This window comes from Streptopelia decaocto (genome assembly GCF_964273445.1).
Source record: "Streptopelia decaocto genome assembly, chromosome: 3".
In the NCBI taxonomy this organism is placed as follows: Eukaryota; Metazoa; Chordata; class Aves; order Columbiformes; family Columbidae; genus Streptopelia; species Streptopelia decaocto.
The window spans coordinates 114,851,800-114,869,309 of NC_138656.1; the positions used below are offsets into that span (position 1 = coordinate 114,851,800).

The 17,510-nt window shown below is 41.7% G+C and overlaps 1 protein-coding gene across 3 annotated transcripts in view; it reads left to right on the plus strand.

Annotated features, from left to right (window-relative positions):
* The window catches only part of RCAN2 (regulator of calcineurin 2), an 89,924-nt gene that overhangs the window by 65,580 nt on the left and 6,834 nt on the right, over positions 1-17,510 (plus strand). For all 3 annotated transcript variants that reach the window (XM_082047603.1, XM_082047604.1, XM_082047605.1), the window contains 2 exons: positions 12,527-12,700; positions 14,743-14,914. In XM_082047603.1, coding sequence (XP_081903729.1) covers positions 12,527-12,700; positions 14,743-14,914 — 346 coding nt within the window. The remainder of the gene's footprint in view (positions 1-12,526; positions 12,701-14,742; positions 14,915-17,510) is intronic.

Below are 17,510 nucleotides of genomic sequence, written 5' to 3' on the forward strand. Positions count from 1 at the left end.
TTCCTGCTCCGGCAGGGGGATTGGACTGGATGAGCTTTCAAGGTCCCTTCCAATCCCTGACATTCTGTGATTCTGTGATGTACACACACTGATGTATTTCAATTTCTGATAGCACAATTCCTGTTGTGAGGAAATTCTATATCCTGTGTAATGATAAAAAAAAGTTTTTTTTCTCTTCAAATCATAGAATCATGGCATGTCCTGAGTTGGAAGGGACCCACAAGGATCATCAAATAAATGCTCAAATAATTTCTTACAAGCAATTAGTGAAAGAAAGACTACAAAGAGTAAAATAGGTTAAAAAGAAAATATATAAAAGAATTGATGATGAAGATGGATTTTCACTGGCAAACTACAGAAGGAGACTTTCATGGATCATAAAAGCCCTTTCTGGAAATCATTTTGCTTAAGAGATTGCAACAACTCAACATTTATTTTCTGTCTTAGTTTTAAAGAGATGTCGTAGTTTCTGAACTATGTTTTAAGGTTGTTTATTTCACCTTATTCTCCTGTTCTATTATCCATTATTTCCCCACTTAAAAAGCTTTTCTATTTCAAAGTGAAATTAGGAACTAGAACAAGTATTTTAAGAAAACTATTCTGATCTCTACCAAGCACAAAATGCAGAAAGCTGTGGGGTGGTGTAAATGTCTCTCACGTGATCCTGGACCCTCAAATCCTTACGTAGCCTATCAGGTAAAATTTATTTGAATTGTGCGTCATCCATTGAGCTCTAGTGTGTTACTGTGTGACCAGCGTGTCCATGTTCCGTCACCTACACCCAGCTGGAGGTACAAGGGACAGAACAGGTCAGAGTATGGCTGAAATAATTGTCCCCCTGTACTGGGCACTGGTGAGGCCACATCTCGAATCCTGGGGTCAGTTTTGGGTCCCTCAGGACAAGAAAGACCTTGAGGTGCTGTAGAGAGTTCAGAGAAGGGAACGGAGCTGGGGAAGGGTTTGGAGTACAAGCATGATGGGAGCGGCTGAGAGACCTGGGAGGTTCAGCCTGGAGAACAGGAGCTGAGGGGAGACCTTCTGATCTCTGAACTGCCTGAAAGGAGCTTGGAGCATGGAGGGGGTTGCTCTGTTCTCCCAAGTAACAAGCTATAGGATGAGAGTAAACAGCCTTAAGTTGCCCCAGGGGAGGTTTAGGTTGGGTATTAGGAACAATTTCTTCATGGAAAGGGCTGTCGGGCATTGGAACAGGCTGCCCAGGGCAGTGATGTAGTCACCATCCCTGGAGGGGTTTAAAAGACGTAGAGATGAGGTTCTTAGGAACATGGTTTAGTGCTAGATTTAGGTTATGGTTGGACTAGATGATCTTGAGGATCTCTTCCAACCAAAATGATTCTATGAAATGGAGCCAAAGAAATGGATCCTCATATCCCTCTATTTGTAAGCAGAAAGCTGATTCTGTGTACGCTTTTGCTATTTTCCAGCCCAAGGATGATTTTTTCTTAGTTTTCTTTTTGCCTCTTCCTTACATGTTTATTTCTGATACTTACTTTTTTTTTTTAATACCGTTAGGCTTGGAACGCTATTCACATGTAGTTTAAGTGGGTTCACTACAGACTCCATTCACTTGTTCAACTGCACATTGTCCTCGGTGCTTTTTTATCATACAAAGAGACTCCAGCCTTAGAAACTGTATCTTCCAGGAGCTGCTCACATATACCCAGACAACAGACCTGCCTGAGTGATTTGCCAATGAGGTGTAAGACGGCAAATGAGAGACAGTCCAGACAGACTGGAAAGAATAAGAAACAGTCAAATAGCACAAGCAGGGCATTACACAGTGGTCACTGCAATGGCAAGAGGGGACGGTGAGAAGCCCTTTGGTTTATGTTTGAGCGCAGAAATGCAAAGTAAGACTAACACCTTCAGTGAAAACTCATTATTTCTGTCTCTGAGTACACTGTTTTCCTTTCTATTTAAAGCCGCATTTCAGCAAAGATTGTTTTTTTGCTAAACTTCTGAGGAGGTGCATTGGTGGATCAGTTGGTTTTCCCTTGTACCTTTATATTTTAACATTTAAGTAACATTTATAGAGGAGCATGAGATCAGATTCTTTTCCACTCTCTCCCTCTTTTTTTGTTAATAGTCACTTTCAAAATTGTCCATGTCCTTTCTAAATCCAGACAAGTTGAAATGATATTTTTAGTCTTGTTAGTGCAATTTGCAGCAGTTGGGGGAGAGGGAAAGGAAAAAGCATTCCCCATGACCCTGATGAGAAACAGCTGAAATGCTATAAACGCTGATCTCTGTAGGCAAAACAGCAAATCGGGAACGGGCAAGGCAAGCGTTTTATTTGTTTAAACCATCCCATGACTTTTTTGTGTTTATTTTTCTCGTTTAACTGGGTTGACAGAGACAGGGAATGAATAGGATGTATTTTATGGTTGTTTTACAACATTACAGCTCCAAGAGTATAAATAAAACAAAGTTTCTCAGCTCTTAGTGTTCTCTTTATTATATGTCACTCTTGCACTTAGCATTCTGTTCAGTGAGGTCCTGATTCTGCGTCACTGACAGCAACAGAGGCCTCCCCTGACACTTCAACAGCCTCAGTAACAGATTTTTAAGAGATCACAGAATCACAGAACAGCTGGGGTTGGAAAGGACCTCTGGAGATCACCCAGTCCAACCCACCTGCTAAAGCAGGTTCACCAGAGCAGATCACACAGGAATGTGTCCAGGTGGGTTTGAATGTCTCCAGAGAAGGAGACTCCACAGCCTCTCTGGGCAGCCTGTTCCAGGGCTCTGGCACCTCAAAGGAAAGAAGTTTCTCCTCATATTCAGATGGAGCCTCCTGTGTTTCAGTCTGTGCCCATTGCCCCTCATCCTGTCATTGGGCACCACTGAACAGAGTCTGGTCCATCCTCTTGACACCCACTCTTGAGATATTTATAAACATTGATGAGATCCCCTCTCAGCTTCTCTTCTCCAGGCTGAACAGACCCAGCTCTCTCAGTGTCTCCTCATAAGAAAGATGCTCCAGACCCCTCATCATCTCCATAGCCCACTGCTGGACTCCTTCCAGTAATTCCTTGTCCTTCTTAAACTGGGGAGCCCGGAACTGGACACACAACTCCAGATGCAGCCTCCCCAGGGCAGAGCAGAGGGGTAGGAACAACCTCCCTCGACCTGCTGGTCACACTTTTCCTAATGCACCCCAGGTACCATTGGCCTTCTTGGCCACAAGGGCACATTGCTGGCTCATGGTCAACCTGTTGTTGACTAGAACTCCCAAGTCCTTCTCTGCAGAGCTGCTTTCCAGCAGTTCCATCCCCAACCTGGGGTTGTTCCTCCCCAGGTGCAGGACCCTGCACTTACACTTGTTGAACTTCATCAGGTTCTTCTCTGCCCAGTCCTCTAGCTTGTCCAGGTCTTGCTGGATAGCAGCACAGCCTTCTGGTGTGTCAGCCCTTCCTCCCACTTTGGTATCATCAGCAAACTTGCTGAGGGTGCACTCAGTCTCTTCATCCAGGTCATTGATGAACAGTTTGAACAGGACTGGATCAAGCACTGACCCCTGGGGAACCCAACTAACTACAGACCTCCAGCCAGACTCTACACCATTGATCACAACCCTCTGAATAAGATACTGTCATACAGATTTTTTCTAGATGCTCTGACTGTGATTTTATATGCTTATAGAAGAAAGATGCTTTTGAATGAGTTACAAGAACAGGGGTTCTGCTCCTCTGGTTGCCCAAAAGTGGGTACTGTGATTATAAGCATCTGTCCTCAGTGTCACAACACAGAAGAGGAAAGTTATATCCCAGAAGGGCTGAGGAGATGAAACTTGAGTTGTCAAAGATCAGTGAACAATAGTGTAATAAGAGGAGGGATATTTATTTAGCATTTCTTACTGTCCCTAACTTTACATGGTTAGCATGAATATTTGTTCACACAGCTTCTCATAATGCATAACTTTAATCTGAGTTTCCTGCACAAGTTTGACTACTAGTCACTTATTTATTATTGTCCCTAGCACTTCAATTTTTAAAAAAAAAAATATATATATATATTTTTTTTTTTTTGGCTTTTCCAGGAGTCCCAGCTAACTGCTCTTATGAGAGATACCGGCTTGCATGTCCATTAGCATTTTTAGTCTGAGCTGGGGATTCTCACGAGGCAACTTTCCTCTTGATCTCCATTAACTGTGCTTTTTGTTCACATCACAGGGCAGTTCATGAACTGGATGCCTTTCAGCTGAAATTAATACAGACGATGCACTTCAGGCGTGTGCTTAATATTCTCCAGCTGCTAATGGGCTTTCAGTCCATGGCACCCGATCAGAAAGTCCTCAGCGCCAACTGTTTTGTTGTAGAGATCTGCTGCTATTGGAACACCCTCATTGATATAAACTTAGCAGCTATTGGTAAAAACTAATTAAAATTGTTTTTCTTCCATAACTTTATTTGCTAAATTAAGATAATAGGGACTCTAGGAATTACTGAAACAGGCTAAATGTATAGATAGCAATTTGTTCCTTGTGCTACCATTTAATTGTTGGGCTTAAATGCTTGCAGCACTAAGACAAAATTGATAGTATTGTACTATGTACATGCTAAAATGCAATGCAGACGAGCTCCTTGGGAGTTCATTACATACTCTATCTACTCGTTTATTGTTTGAATTCTTGAAATCAAGCAAACCAACAAAAAAGGCTTTTTTTTTCAGTCTGAATCTTTTGTTCATGTCTTTATTATTAGCATTACTTTTGTTGTTCTAAAGCCAAAATGTAAAGCTGCTATTTGGAAAACAGAAATTGCATTTAATCCTCCGCAAACCTGCTCTTGCCTTTTTTATTTTTCACTGCCAAATACAATGAAAATTAAAAGAAATAAATCAAGTGATGCACAAAAAGGTACCCAGCCCAGAAATCAAAAGTAGCTTCTCTGAGAACAAAGAACGATGTCTCTGCAGAACACATTGTAGCACTGGAGGCAAAAATAATAGACCTCGTCATATAATGTGCACTTGGCCAGACGGTTTGAAAGGGCACTAATACAGCATCTGGAACTGGAGTACGTCAAATACGGAGTGCTTGGAAATATGTTGCTGGTGATACAGTAAAATAGCAGCGCTGGGATAAAGAAGAAATGTAAAGTGTGGATTTTTCTTTTAGCTCGCTCGTTGAGTGTGAAATTGAATTGAGAATTCTCCAAACTATATTAAATCACCCCGTTGGCATTGCCACAGGAACAATTTATTTCATCTTGAAGGAGCCTTTGGTTTCCAGATCAGTGGAGCCAGGCAGGAGCAATGTGCGTCACACTGAGGTAAACAGGGATGTGAGCTGGTTAAAAACAGAAAAGGCAACGCAGCAAAATTCTGTGCCCCTGACATTTGTCAGCCCCTTCTGAAATGTGAATGCCATTTCCATTAAGCTTTGGGGCAGATATTATCTTTGTACCTTCTTTTGTGCTGATAAGTTGGAAGCTAAACAGAAAGGCATTTAGTTCAGCTGATTTTTGAAGAAGCAAGTCTGCTTCTTCAGGAGGTTCACTGCTTCACCAGGAGGTTTGCAGTGCTATTGCAGTTGCTGTCATAGAATCATAGAACAGTTTGGGTTGGAAGGGACCTTCAAAGGTCATCTAGTTCAACCCCTCTATGGTGCCTTGGTGGACTGTCCCCATGCAGGAGGACAAATAGTGATGGATGGTTCTTAATCCTAGTGCGAGGTGAAACTACTGAGCTTCTTCCAGCTTCCTACCTGTTTTTGTCATTGCAAGATTTTGTGAGATGATGAATTCCTAATGTTTGTACCACATTATGTAGTATCTGTTCTACTTTGAGGACAGGCGGAGAGAATTGGGGTGTTCAGCCTGGAGAAGAGAAGGCTCTGAGGAGACCTTATTGCAGCCTTTCTGTACTTAAATGGGGCCAATAAGAAAGATGGGGACAGACTTTTTAGCAGGGCCTGTTACGTCAAAACAAGGGGTGATGGTTTTAAACTAAAGGAGGGGAGATTCAGTCCAGACATGAGGAAGAAATTGTTTGTGCTGCGGGTGGTGAGATCCTGGCCCAGGTTGCCCAGAGAGGTGGTGGATGAACCATCCCTGGAGACATCCCAGGCCAGGCTGGACGGGGCTCTGAGCAACCTGAGCTGGGTGAAGATGTCCCTGCTCATGGCAGGGGTGGCACTGGATGAGCTTTGAAGGTCCCTTCCAACCCCGACTATTCTCTGATTCTCAAAGTCTCTCTGGAACAAGACAGTCTATAAGCGGTAAGCATTATATCAAATATTTCTGCTGTCAGAATGGTTTTGGCAGAAACTGAAGGCAAAACCATGGATGCAGCCCCAGGATCTCTGCAGGTGCCTCCAGAGCAGCTCCAGCATGTGAGGGTAACACGTGTGAGCCCCGGACCGGGGCTTTGGGCAGAACAGGGTTTTTGGCCGACGTGGGTTCTGTTTAGGGCTGGTTCACTGGGAAGAGCAGAGCAACGAGGTCATTTAGCACTTATGGGAGTTCTTGCCATGTAAGGAATTTTCACATGTGAGTTATATCCAGCTGCTTGCTGCTTTTCTGTGGCTCATGAAATAATTCTTAAAAGCACTTGAGGTGAATCCAGTTCTTTAAAGTTCTGACTAGGCCCCTTTTTATTTTCCCCCTTTTTTTTGTTTTGACCTTCAGAACTACAGAAATTCACACTGCTATCCCATAATCTCTTCTTTCGCTCCTTTTCGGGAAAGTAATCAGCCTTTTTGCTACTTCTGGGCCAATGGCGTTTTGAAATTTTATGGGTCTGGTGCTAAACAGCCTTCCCCATTTGAGCCTGAACCTTATAATGGGCAGTCTTTGTTTCATAGCAGCGCTGTTAGTTACTTTAATTCACATAATTTGGATAATCTCTGTATGTTCCATGAAATTCCATCTTCTTGTGCCGCGTGAGGGATCTGCAGTGTTGCAACCAGCGTGGAAACAGAAAACATGCGATTCTGAGATACGAGTTGATTTCTTACAGGAAAATGTATATCTGGTACAGAACTAATTTCAGAAAAGATATTTTTCAGAATTTTAAGTGATATCTCGGTTTCCCTATTGTATACAGCGAGTTCCTTGGATTATCTTCTATATAAACGAACAGGAAAAATTAAAATGGGAAAAATGCTTGGTTTATTCACTTACAAAACCCCAGGAAAAATGATTAGTCGAAAATTTTAAATCACAGCCATCTCCTAAATCACATGTGTAACAAGGCCGATAATGAGCGTAAACACACTGAATAATAAAATGTAATTTGTGTTCTGAGTTCTGGGGCTCTAATCCAAAGCTTGCTGGTGTCTGTGGAAAGATTTCCAGCGATATGAATGAGGACTTGGCATTTGTCCTGAATGAACACAATACCAGTGGAGCTATTTGTGAAAGAAATGTCAGGAAATAAATCACAGGAACTTGCTGTGTCAGAATCTGGCTCACGCGTTAATTCAGGCGGTCACGTTTTACAACACTTGTTGTGTCGATGCTTTGTCACAGTCGCTCGCATGAACTAACCAAATTCAATGTTACACAAAAAAATTGTCACTGCTGTGATTGGAAAGTTGTTTCTGGATCATTACACTGATCTTTGAAACCTTTAACTTCTGGACTAAACCTATTTATGCCATTTGTTTCCACTTTTTAATGCCAACACAGCCTTTTAGTCTTTATACAGAATATTTTGTCTTTATGCAGTTCTGGTAAACTACTGAGGGTTGTCCCATCTCCTCTCAGGCTTTGCTTTGTTTTGCTAAATAAGGCAAGCATTTTCATTTCTTATTCAGTAAGCTGCTCATTCCCCGTAGCCTTTATCTGAATCTATTCCCATTTGGCTTAATCTACCTGGGATACAGGCAACAAAACCTGCATTTTTCATGAGGTATAATAGTGCTCCATGTAATGTTGTTAACACTTTCCTTGCTTTACTGGAAATAATTTTTCAGATACATCCAGTATTTTTTTTTTTGCTTCCATATGGCTGAATCGCTTACAGAATCTTGGTACCCAAGTGAGCTCCTATTTAGTAATAAAACCAGTTTTTAGTCCTGGTGTGTGTAGCTTTGCCCTTGGACTCTGAGGCTCTTGGCTTGCGTCTGGTACCACAGAGCTCATTTCTTCCTCAGACGATGCTGTTCGTCCTCTGCATTGGATGTCATAAACAATAACAATCAAGCCTTAATTAGTGTGTTCATATTTTGTGCTAATTTTGGTAATTAAAAGAAAAAAAAACCCAACAACTTCTGAAACTGGTAGAGGTGGTAAATGGTGGGTAATGGGAGCTGATGGAAGGTGACAAGAAAGAAGTGGGGAAAGGTTCCCGGTGTTGATCTGTTGAAAGCTACTTCCATTTGCCAGAGGATTAATTGGGATGGATGAAAACATGCCAAAATAAATAAATAGAAAATAAACGCATAACTCATAACTTCCTGCATTTTGACTTTTTAAGAGTAGCAACACTGCTGCTGAACTTCAGATGTTCCTTTATTTTTTACTTTTTTCCAGGAGTTTTCAAGGTGTTGTGAAAGTTTAAAGACTTGTTTTCTGAAAGCATTTTAAAAATACTGGATCCTAAAAGTACTTTGTGCTTTTAGTCCTGCATTGAGAGGGCTATGAGTCTTGAATAATTCATTTACAAAACTTGAAAGGGAGAGAGTTTGCTTAGGTCTTTAAAATGTGTATGATACATTTTCTTATAGATTGGAGTGACTCGGAAAGACTTTCATCCAGATAAGAACATTCAGCAGATACTACAAGTAACAGGCAATAACAATTTAGGCACAAGGCGTTTTCTGGGAATTAATATCAAGCTGGGATGGCTCAAGATGCAGCTGAGGGCCATTAACTATGCTGATGATTAATGACCTCTGCTGAGGTCATTGCTATTATCAGCTGAAAATATAGAAAAATTCAGATGTGTGAATCTTTTTAACGGGAACTGCAGTTTCAGTCGATGCGGTAGATGTGTCCCCACGGTGGACAGACTGTGCTCCATAAATATTGAATAAAGGGCTTGATTTCTCTCGTCCCCCTGGCATTTTTAGGAGTGTTAATCAAAGCTGGATCTTTAAAACTGTGCTGGTATCAAATTGAAAAGTAAGCAGAATAAAGTCTTTGTTCTCCCAGTATTACATTTGGCATCCGGTACTTAATCAGCTTTATTTGGAGATGCTCCCATCTGTCCCTTTCGGTGCCTAATGAGAGCGCACCTCGGTATTGTCCCAAAATTGTCCAGAACATTGCTTGTGCTCACTGTTCTTGGACCTACGTTTGAAATCACGTCCCCAGATTCTTTTGCATTGGGTCCCCAACGAAGATCTAGTTCTGGGTTATCATATTTGCTGAGGGGACAGACACACAAGGCTGACTCGTGCAGGAAAATATCGCTGTGAGAATCTGTTGCCTAATAAATTGTCAGTCGTAATAGATACTGACTTACCAGTGTCCAAACAAGTTGGTTTGTTCCACAGTTGTTGGTTTTGGCTTTTTTTTTTTTAATATGATGAATGATTTATTTATTGACTTTTGGGGAAACAAAGACCTGCTACAGGGGGGTTGGAAAGCTTCACCTTGCTGATTAGTTTTAGTCTATGCATGACTTTTGTTATAATATCTTGATCATCGCATATATGTGTGTGTATATATATATATATATATAAATCACATATATATGTGTATATATAAAAAAATACTTTGATGTCTTATATATACATATAAGTAAGTTTGTTTACTTCAAGGTGCTTTTTAAAAATAAAACAAAGAAGTCTGAAATAGGTAATATAAGTAACATAAAGACCATAGCTGTAATTAGTCACTATTATCTTTTATTTAGGTTACACGCAGTACTGCATGTTTCCAAACACTGTGTAAATCCTACGTCACACATTCGCTGGTCCCCACCCCCTTTCTTTTTCCCCAGCCCTTTTTTCCTGCTCATTTTGAAGGTTGTAGCATCAAAATTCCGTGCAGGACAGGACTGAGATGACAGCTGCTTTCAACTGACCTTTACACAAATGTCACTGGATGTTGACTTGTGCTCAGGAAAATGGAATTTTTGCAGAACTGTAAGCAAATCGGTTAAAAAAAACCCATAATCGGTGTGAAATGTTGACAATTTGAACGTTAAGTGGTGCGACTAGACCTGCTTGTACAACCCTTATCAACTTCACGCTGTTTGTGGGATTCATTCACCCTCACCCGAACCACTGAGCTTTCTCTTCTCTCTTTTATTTTTAAATGTTTCTCCTCCAAAGTATCTCCTGTGGTGAGCGGAAGAGGTGAGTGAGGTCAGGCAAAATGAAACGAAAATCACGACGGCTTAATAGACCCCAGGGAGGTTCCTTTGAAAGGCTGCCAGGGATGGAACATCGGTTCTGGGGGAGAAGACCACAGAGTTGGCAGTGAATAAAAGGAGATCTGGTACACGTGCATTAGTCTTTCATGCTCCTTGCCACAAAACTGCTTTTTTTATTCCTTGTTAACTCTTTAACACGCGTCTCATGCTGGTGGTCGGCGCTCCCTCCCTGCTATTAGTGCTCCCTGATCAGCTTCTGTGTGCTTCAGGATACATTTTTCTAAGATGTTCTGGACTCTTTGTCTTGCTTGTAAGATCAACAGATGAGAACTGAAGTATTCATGAGATTATATAAATTGCATTTTCTACCAAAACTAGCGTGGTCAGCAGGACAAGGGCAGTGATCCTTCCCCTGTACTCTGCATTGGTGAGGCCACACCTGAAGTATTGTGTTCAGTTCTGGGCCCCTCAGTTCAGGAAAGAGATTGAAGTGCTGGAGCGCATCCAGAGAAGAGCAACAAGACTGGTGAAGGGACTTGAACACAAGACCTATGGGGAGAGGCTGAGGGAGCTGGGCTTGTTTAGTCTGGAGAAGAGGAGGCTTAGAGGTGAGCTCAGCACTCTCTAGAACTACCTGAAGGGCAGTTCTAGCCAGGTGGGGATTGGTCTCTTCTCCCAGGCAGTCAGCAATAGGACAAGGGGGCATGGGCTTCAACTCTGCCAGGGGAAATTGAGGCTGGAGATTAGAAAGCAATTCTTTGCAGAGAGTGGTCAGGCATTGGAATGGCTGCCCAGGGAGGTGCTGGACTCGCCGTCCCTGGAGGTTTTTAAACTGAGATTGGACATGGCACTTAGTGCCATGATCTAGTCAATGGACTGGAGGTGGACCAAGGGTTGGACTTGATGATCTCTGAGGTCTTTTCCAACCCAGTAGATTCTGTGATTCTGTGATTTCAACTTCTGCAGCCTCTAAGTTATCCACTACAAGGGATAAGAAGTAGTTTTCCTGGATGAGCAGAGAAGTAGTTATATTTTAAAACATGTAAAAATGTGCTTACTTGCAGATATTACTGGAATTATACAAACTTCTCCACCTGACATAATAGCCCCCAGTGTATGAAATGATGTGGCAAATCATCTCAAACACTGTTTTGTTTTTTTCAAAGATAAAGAACTCTTAAAATAAGGGGCTTTGCTTTGGCTGATTCTCCATCTCCTAAGACCAAATCTTGGTTGCCGTAGTTGAAGTGCTGGGACTTTAGGAGACTCACTGGATGGCAATCTGAATAATCCCAGTAAACACAATGATAACTGCTCCCTTTCGGTCTTAACGTTTTATCAATCTGTGCTTGTGTGAATGAGAAGACCTGTGCAAGTGTGTCAGAACTGATTTAAGGACATTGTTTTTATTTGATGATGTGGAGCTGGTCCTCTGTGTGCACACAGTTTGCAGTGAAATTGCAGAGAGAGTCTGATCCTCCAGGGCCGCTTTGCAACTTAATCACAGTATACATTAATTTGGCAGCTCCTCTTCACTAATGTACTTTGAATTTCTCTTGATCTCTAGGTCCACATATGTGGTACATTTCAGACCCTTCTTTTACAGTGTCAAAATATCCATATTTGTGTCATGTGCATTTCAACATGGAGTTCTACAGCTACAAGGCTGACATTTGTCTTTGGGACAGGTCACTCTGGTCAGTTATCTCATTTTTTTTTCCCAGCTGCTACAGGATTTCTTAAGGAATGAGCGTATATCTGTGCTAAGTATTTAAATGACAATACATCCAGAAAAACGTAATATGTAATAGAAAATGACCCTGCAGTGTTGATGTGAACATAACCTTCAGATACAGCGGGCCTGTCTTTCTCTGTCACTCTATTGTAATTCAGCACAATGTTTGTTTTTGTACAGACGAGACCACAGTTCTCTAGAATTTTCAGCCACATGCCCTTTTCAATTTCATTTCATAAGTCACCATTGTGATTTTGCTCAACTTTTACAAGACATTCTAGTAGCTGCTGGGTTCTTGATTTGAAAACTCCTTCCCCCAGATCTTTTGCAGAATTCATCGTTTCTAGGCGAGTGCTTTCCTTAGTTTCTTTCCACAGAGCCCCAAAGGCCACTGGCTGAAACCTCCCGGTTAAACAGTCGTTGTCACGTTTCATTTTCTCCTTTGACACAGATGGATGTGACAGAGCACAAAGTTGATCTTCAGCATTATTTCTTTTTCATTTGCAGGAAAAATTTGAAGGCTTGTTCCGTGCCTATGATGACTGCGTGACATTCCAGTTGTTTAAAAGCTTCAGGCGTGTGCGGATAAATTTCAGTAGTCCCAAGTCAGCTGCTCGTGCCAGAATAGAGCTGCACGAAACACAGTTCAGAGGGAAGAAGTTAAAGTTGTATTTTGCACAGGTAATGAAATCTGGTACCTGCTTGTATGTTAGTGCATGGCTTTTATAGAAATATTGTGCAGTAACACTGAGTGAAAGTGATAAAGGTTTCTCCCGTGTCCAATCTCTCTGCTAAAAGATTATTCAAACATCCTTATGTTGCCTGAGCTGTACCTGCCCAGTGGGTCTGCACTAAATTTTAAGGACCATTTTGGACCCAAGTTGCTTATTGAACACACAGAAGTTACATAGCTTAGAAACGATTTACAACATTGGGTATTTTCTGTGGATAACTCTCTTAACTAACAGTAGAATAAGTAGTAAAATGTCATAAGTTCATTAAAAATAGGGCTTAATTACATGTTTGACTGCATCCCTGAGCCACAATCAGGTTTCCTCCTACCTTTTTTTCTTTTTCTTACTGATACATGTGTGAATTTTCTGAAAGGCATTTATTAAGTTCAAGGAAAAAGAAGAAGGTAGGGGCAGAAAACACCCCCAGCCTGGGGACTCAGGTGATTATATCCGTCTGCTGGAAGTGTCAGATGGAGGTTCAATTCTTCTTGGCCAACGGAGAGAGAACCCACATCTCCCACACACAGCCTGGGTGAGTTCTGAGCCCAGCCAGGATACTGAAAAGTGAGGGAGGTTGAGAACCCGACCATCACCTTCTCAATGTATTTTAATAAATTACTGTGGCTACTGTGGCTTATGGGATATTCGCTGGTGCTTTCCAATATGCTTTGAGCTGCCAGATTCGTCCTTCAGAGGTCTCAGGTTAAAGGGAGGCTCATGTGAAGGTATCAATCAAACCTAAAAGGCAGTTAAAGTTTGAGCCTCTGCAGCCTGGTCAGAACAGGAGCTGTTCTGAGCTCAGGCAGAAGCAGAACCTCAGGAGGTTGGGAAACTACAGTTGTGAAAAAAAAACAATAGGCTTAACGGGTTAGATGAGTTCAGAAGATCTTATCGTTGGATTGAGGTGTTGAAAATCTGCCTCAATCCTATTTTATATGCCTTAATCTCCTAGATCTGGCTCTGATTTTTTCTTTATTTTCCTGAAAGGTTTCAAAACCTGCTGTTAAGCAGATCCAAGAATCGTTTCACTCTTAACTACAGAATCAAGATGTTAATTGAAAACTTGAGATAACACAAGAAGAAAAATGTGCACAATAGTGATTAGTCTCCGTATCTAAGCTGGTTTCCTGCAAAGCCATTTAGGTATCTGCACTACATACAGTCTTAAAAGAGCTTATTATTTGTGTCCAGGGAATGAAGATGTGGAAACAGCACAGTACCTGGAGCAGTGGATGTTGATAAGGGCCTGAGCAGACTGAATAAGCACTTCCAGAACTACAGGTTCTGGGGAACACGGAGTTGAGGGACCCAAACTGGCTCTTCCCAACCCCATTCCGATATAGCAGGGTGCTTGTCTCAGCCGTGCTATCATGCAAATGCAGTTTATTCCTACTTGTAATCTTGCTCAGATATGGTTGTACTATCATTAATTTATGTTAAGGCTTCTTTAATATACTAGAAAAGAGCAGGAATTAAAATAGGTAATTTAGGATGGAAATAAAGTGTGGACAATTAGTTACAAATTACTAAGGGACTTGATAGATTCCTTTATCAATTCAGCTAAAGAGATCAAATATTCAGAAACCTTTCTGAAGTTACTTATAAGGCCTTGGTGCAGGAGTTACTGTTTTCTTGTCTAATGTCTGTTTTCATTTAGGAGTTTAGACCTGTAGATCACAACAATTATCTCTTCAGCCTGGAAAATCCCTGAACTAGCAGCTCTGGATACCAAAGCTTTGCATTTATCTTCAGAGAACATATACAGTAGGCACAAATGTTGTAGCTTTGCTCATATAACTGCCCCCCACCGTGTATTTACTGTAGAGGAACCATCTGTAAGGTTGAGACAAAATTAATCTCCAGGCCTTCTCTGCTGAGAGTGACACTGAAACCCTGCCTGGGCGCCATTTGGTATGAGAAGTGTACGATTTGAGCAATCATTCCATTTACCCATCCTGTACTAAACAACGTATTTGTTGTGCTTTAAAGATTCAGACCTCTGAGACAGACGGAGACAAGCTTCATTTGGCACCGCCACAGCCTGCAAAACAGTTTCTCATCTCGCCTCCAGCCTCCCCACCTGTGGGGTGGCAACCAATAGACGATGCAACACCTGTCATCAACTACGACCTCCTCTACGCAGTTTCTAAGCTGGGACCAGGTAAGCTTGTGGTCCTTGTGCGAAAATGTGTCAGAAAAAGCAGATGAGAAATAGCAGTGTAGATAATAACTGTAGAAGGAGTTGGCATAAAGCCTGTAAGTTGCATTAAAGCTTTGGATTTAAGTTGATGTATGTCAACAGGCGCTGAGCTCTTCTCTCTGGTGACCAATGACAGAACCTGAGGGAACGGCAGGAAGATGTGCCAAGGGAGGTTCAGGTTGGACATGAGGAAAAGGTTCTTCACCCAGAGGGTGCTGGACACTGGAACAGGCTCCCCAGGGAGGTGTCCCGGCCCCAAGCCTGACAGTGTTCAAGAAGAGACTGGACAACGTCCTCAGACACATGGTGTGAACTGTGGGGTTGTCCTGTGCAGGGACAGGAGTTGGACTCGATGATCCTTGTGGGTCCCTTCCAACTCAGGACATTCTATGATTCTAGGTACAGAATGATATCTGCAGCTCGTGAGTGCTGTTTGATTGAATACCAGATCAAAGCCTGTGTACACAATTTATTGTGCTTGGCTCCATGCTTAGATGAGACAACTCATGGTTTATGGGAACACTGGACAAATACTTGTCTGTGAACTTGAGGAATTTTTGCTTTAAATCACATCTGGTCAGTACTGCATTCCAAGATGCAGAATGCCTCATCAGGTATCACTGCATCTCCACCAGAGTGGAGAATCTCTCACTTTTAAAGGTTTATAGAGAGACAAGTACCATTCCTCAGTCCTGGCCAGGTTGCTCTGTTGGGACTGCCCATTTTCTGTTGAAAACTGGACGCAGAAGAAATGGGATCAGCTGTAGGCTCTATCAAAATGGGTTAGATGTCAATGTGTGATGCCGACAGGATTTCTTCTGTCTTTCCATGTTCAGGTTAGTGTCAGGAATTGAAGCTAGCTGGGGTTTTCAAACACTTTTCCTTAGAAAATGCTTATCTGATGAAACCAACATTTTTCATAAGAGGGGATTACTTTGTGTTTAATTAAGTCATCTTTACAAATAGTTTTCTTTCAAAGCTGTTAAAGCATCCTCTTTTAAAATTTCAAAATGGAAAAGGCTCCAGTTTCAGGTCTAAACATTATCATCTAGAAATAAAGTCCGATTTACATTTGTAAACCATAAGAAAAAATAGCTTGTAAAATGATTTTCCTATTGAAATGAAGCACTTCAGATCCAATCCAGTAACAACTGTGGACTCATGAAAATTTATCAGCGTTTATTTTTGAATTTCTTGTGGGATGAGAAGATTGTTTTCGCCCCAGCTGTACTGAAGATGCTGCTTTGTTGTTCTGAAACTGCCTTCCAGTTGCAGACATTTTATCACTGGGGCTTTTGTGTAACTGCACCAGAGTAACCCAGAGCTGAAGCGCGTGCGGTGCAGGAGGAGACGGTTCATCCCTCACAAGGTTCGCAGGATTATCTCACATCTTTTTCATGGCAGGAGGAATATATATCAGGGGAGCATCAGAGATTCCTGTGGTTTATTCCCCTTCAGCAGGAAAGCCCATAGAAAAGGGCTGGCAGGTGTATTACATATTATTATTTCCAGAATCGATGCTTTGCTTCTAAACTGCTGAATAAAAGGAAAACAAAAAATCCCCCCTTTTTTTTTTCCTTTGATGCAGCAGTGCTATAAATGGAAATATGTAAACGAATTCCCGAGCTCGCTGGGTAATAAATCAATTCCTGTTGTAGAACAGCGGAATGTGAAATATCACTCATTGTCCCGCGCTCCGGGACAGCTTTGCGTGAAGGTCATAGTCACCCGTATTTAAGGAGCCTGCAGGGAGCGATATGAAAAGTCACTGTGTGCTCTCCGCTTTCTATTTTTAGCGCTTGTTAGAGAGATCAATTTTAGTTAACTGCAGTGGCGGCTTTAAAATAGCGCTGCAGTTCTCAGTTGTGCGTTTGCTATGTTTAGAATTTCATTGAAAACCAAATCCCACCCAAACTCGTTTCTCTGTATCACATCAGTACAACATGCTGCTGTAAATCAAATAACACTGTTAGCCTCAGCTAAATTAATCTTTTTTTTTAAAAAAATACAATAAAAAAATTTAACTATGGCTTATCAGCTTTTAAAAAATACTCCCTGGCACAGTGGTTTACAGAACACTGAATGTTGGAGCCTGACTTCTGTGTCTTGAGAGGAATCTTTGCTGTGTAAAATACACTGATATGCTATGATTAATATCTGAGGACCAGCAAAACGCATTTGAGCATGTAAATAGTGAACGGTTTATTTGTATGTCCTCAGTACAGGATGAGTTTTCCTGACCTACTTCGCTGGGAATGTCAGACACCACTTGGACACAGCCCCACGGCACCACCCTATTCCATGAATACGGGTCATCTCCTTTCACTGTACGCTGCCGTCATCATCGTAGCCTCAAAATTAGAGACTAAAATTGTCCCTTGGTGCAAAGGCTGGAAGATTCATTCCAGAGTAAAATGAACAGGCTTGGAGCTAGTTAACACATTGGCTGTCTTTTCCCAAGCTTAGTTATGGGACAATTTTGGTGTTTGTTTTGGTTTTGGTTTGGTTGTGGGTTTTTTTTAGGGTTTTGGTTTAGTTTGTTTTTTTTCAGTCCTGT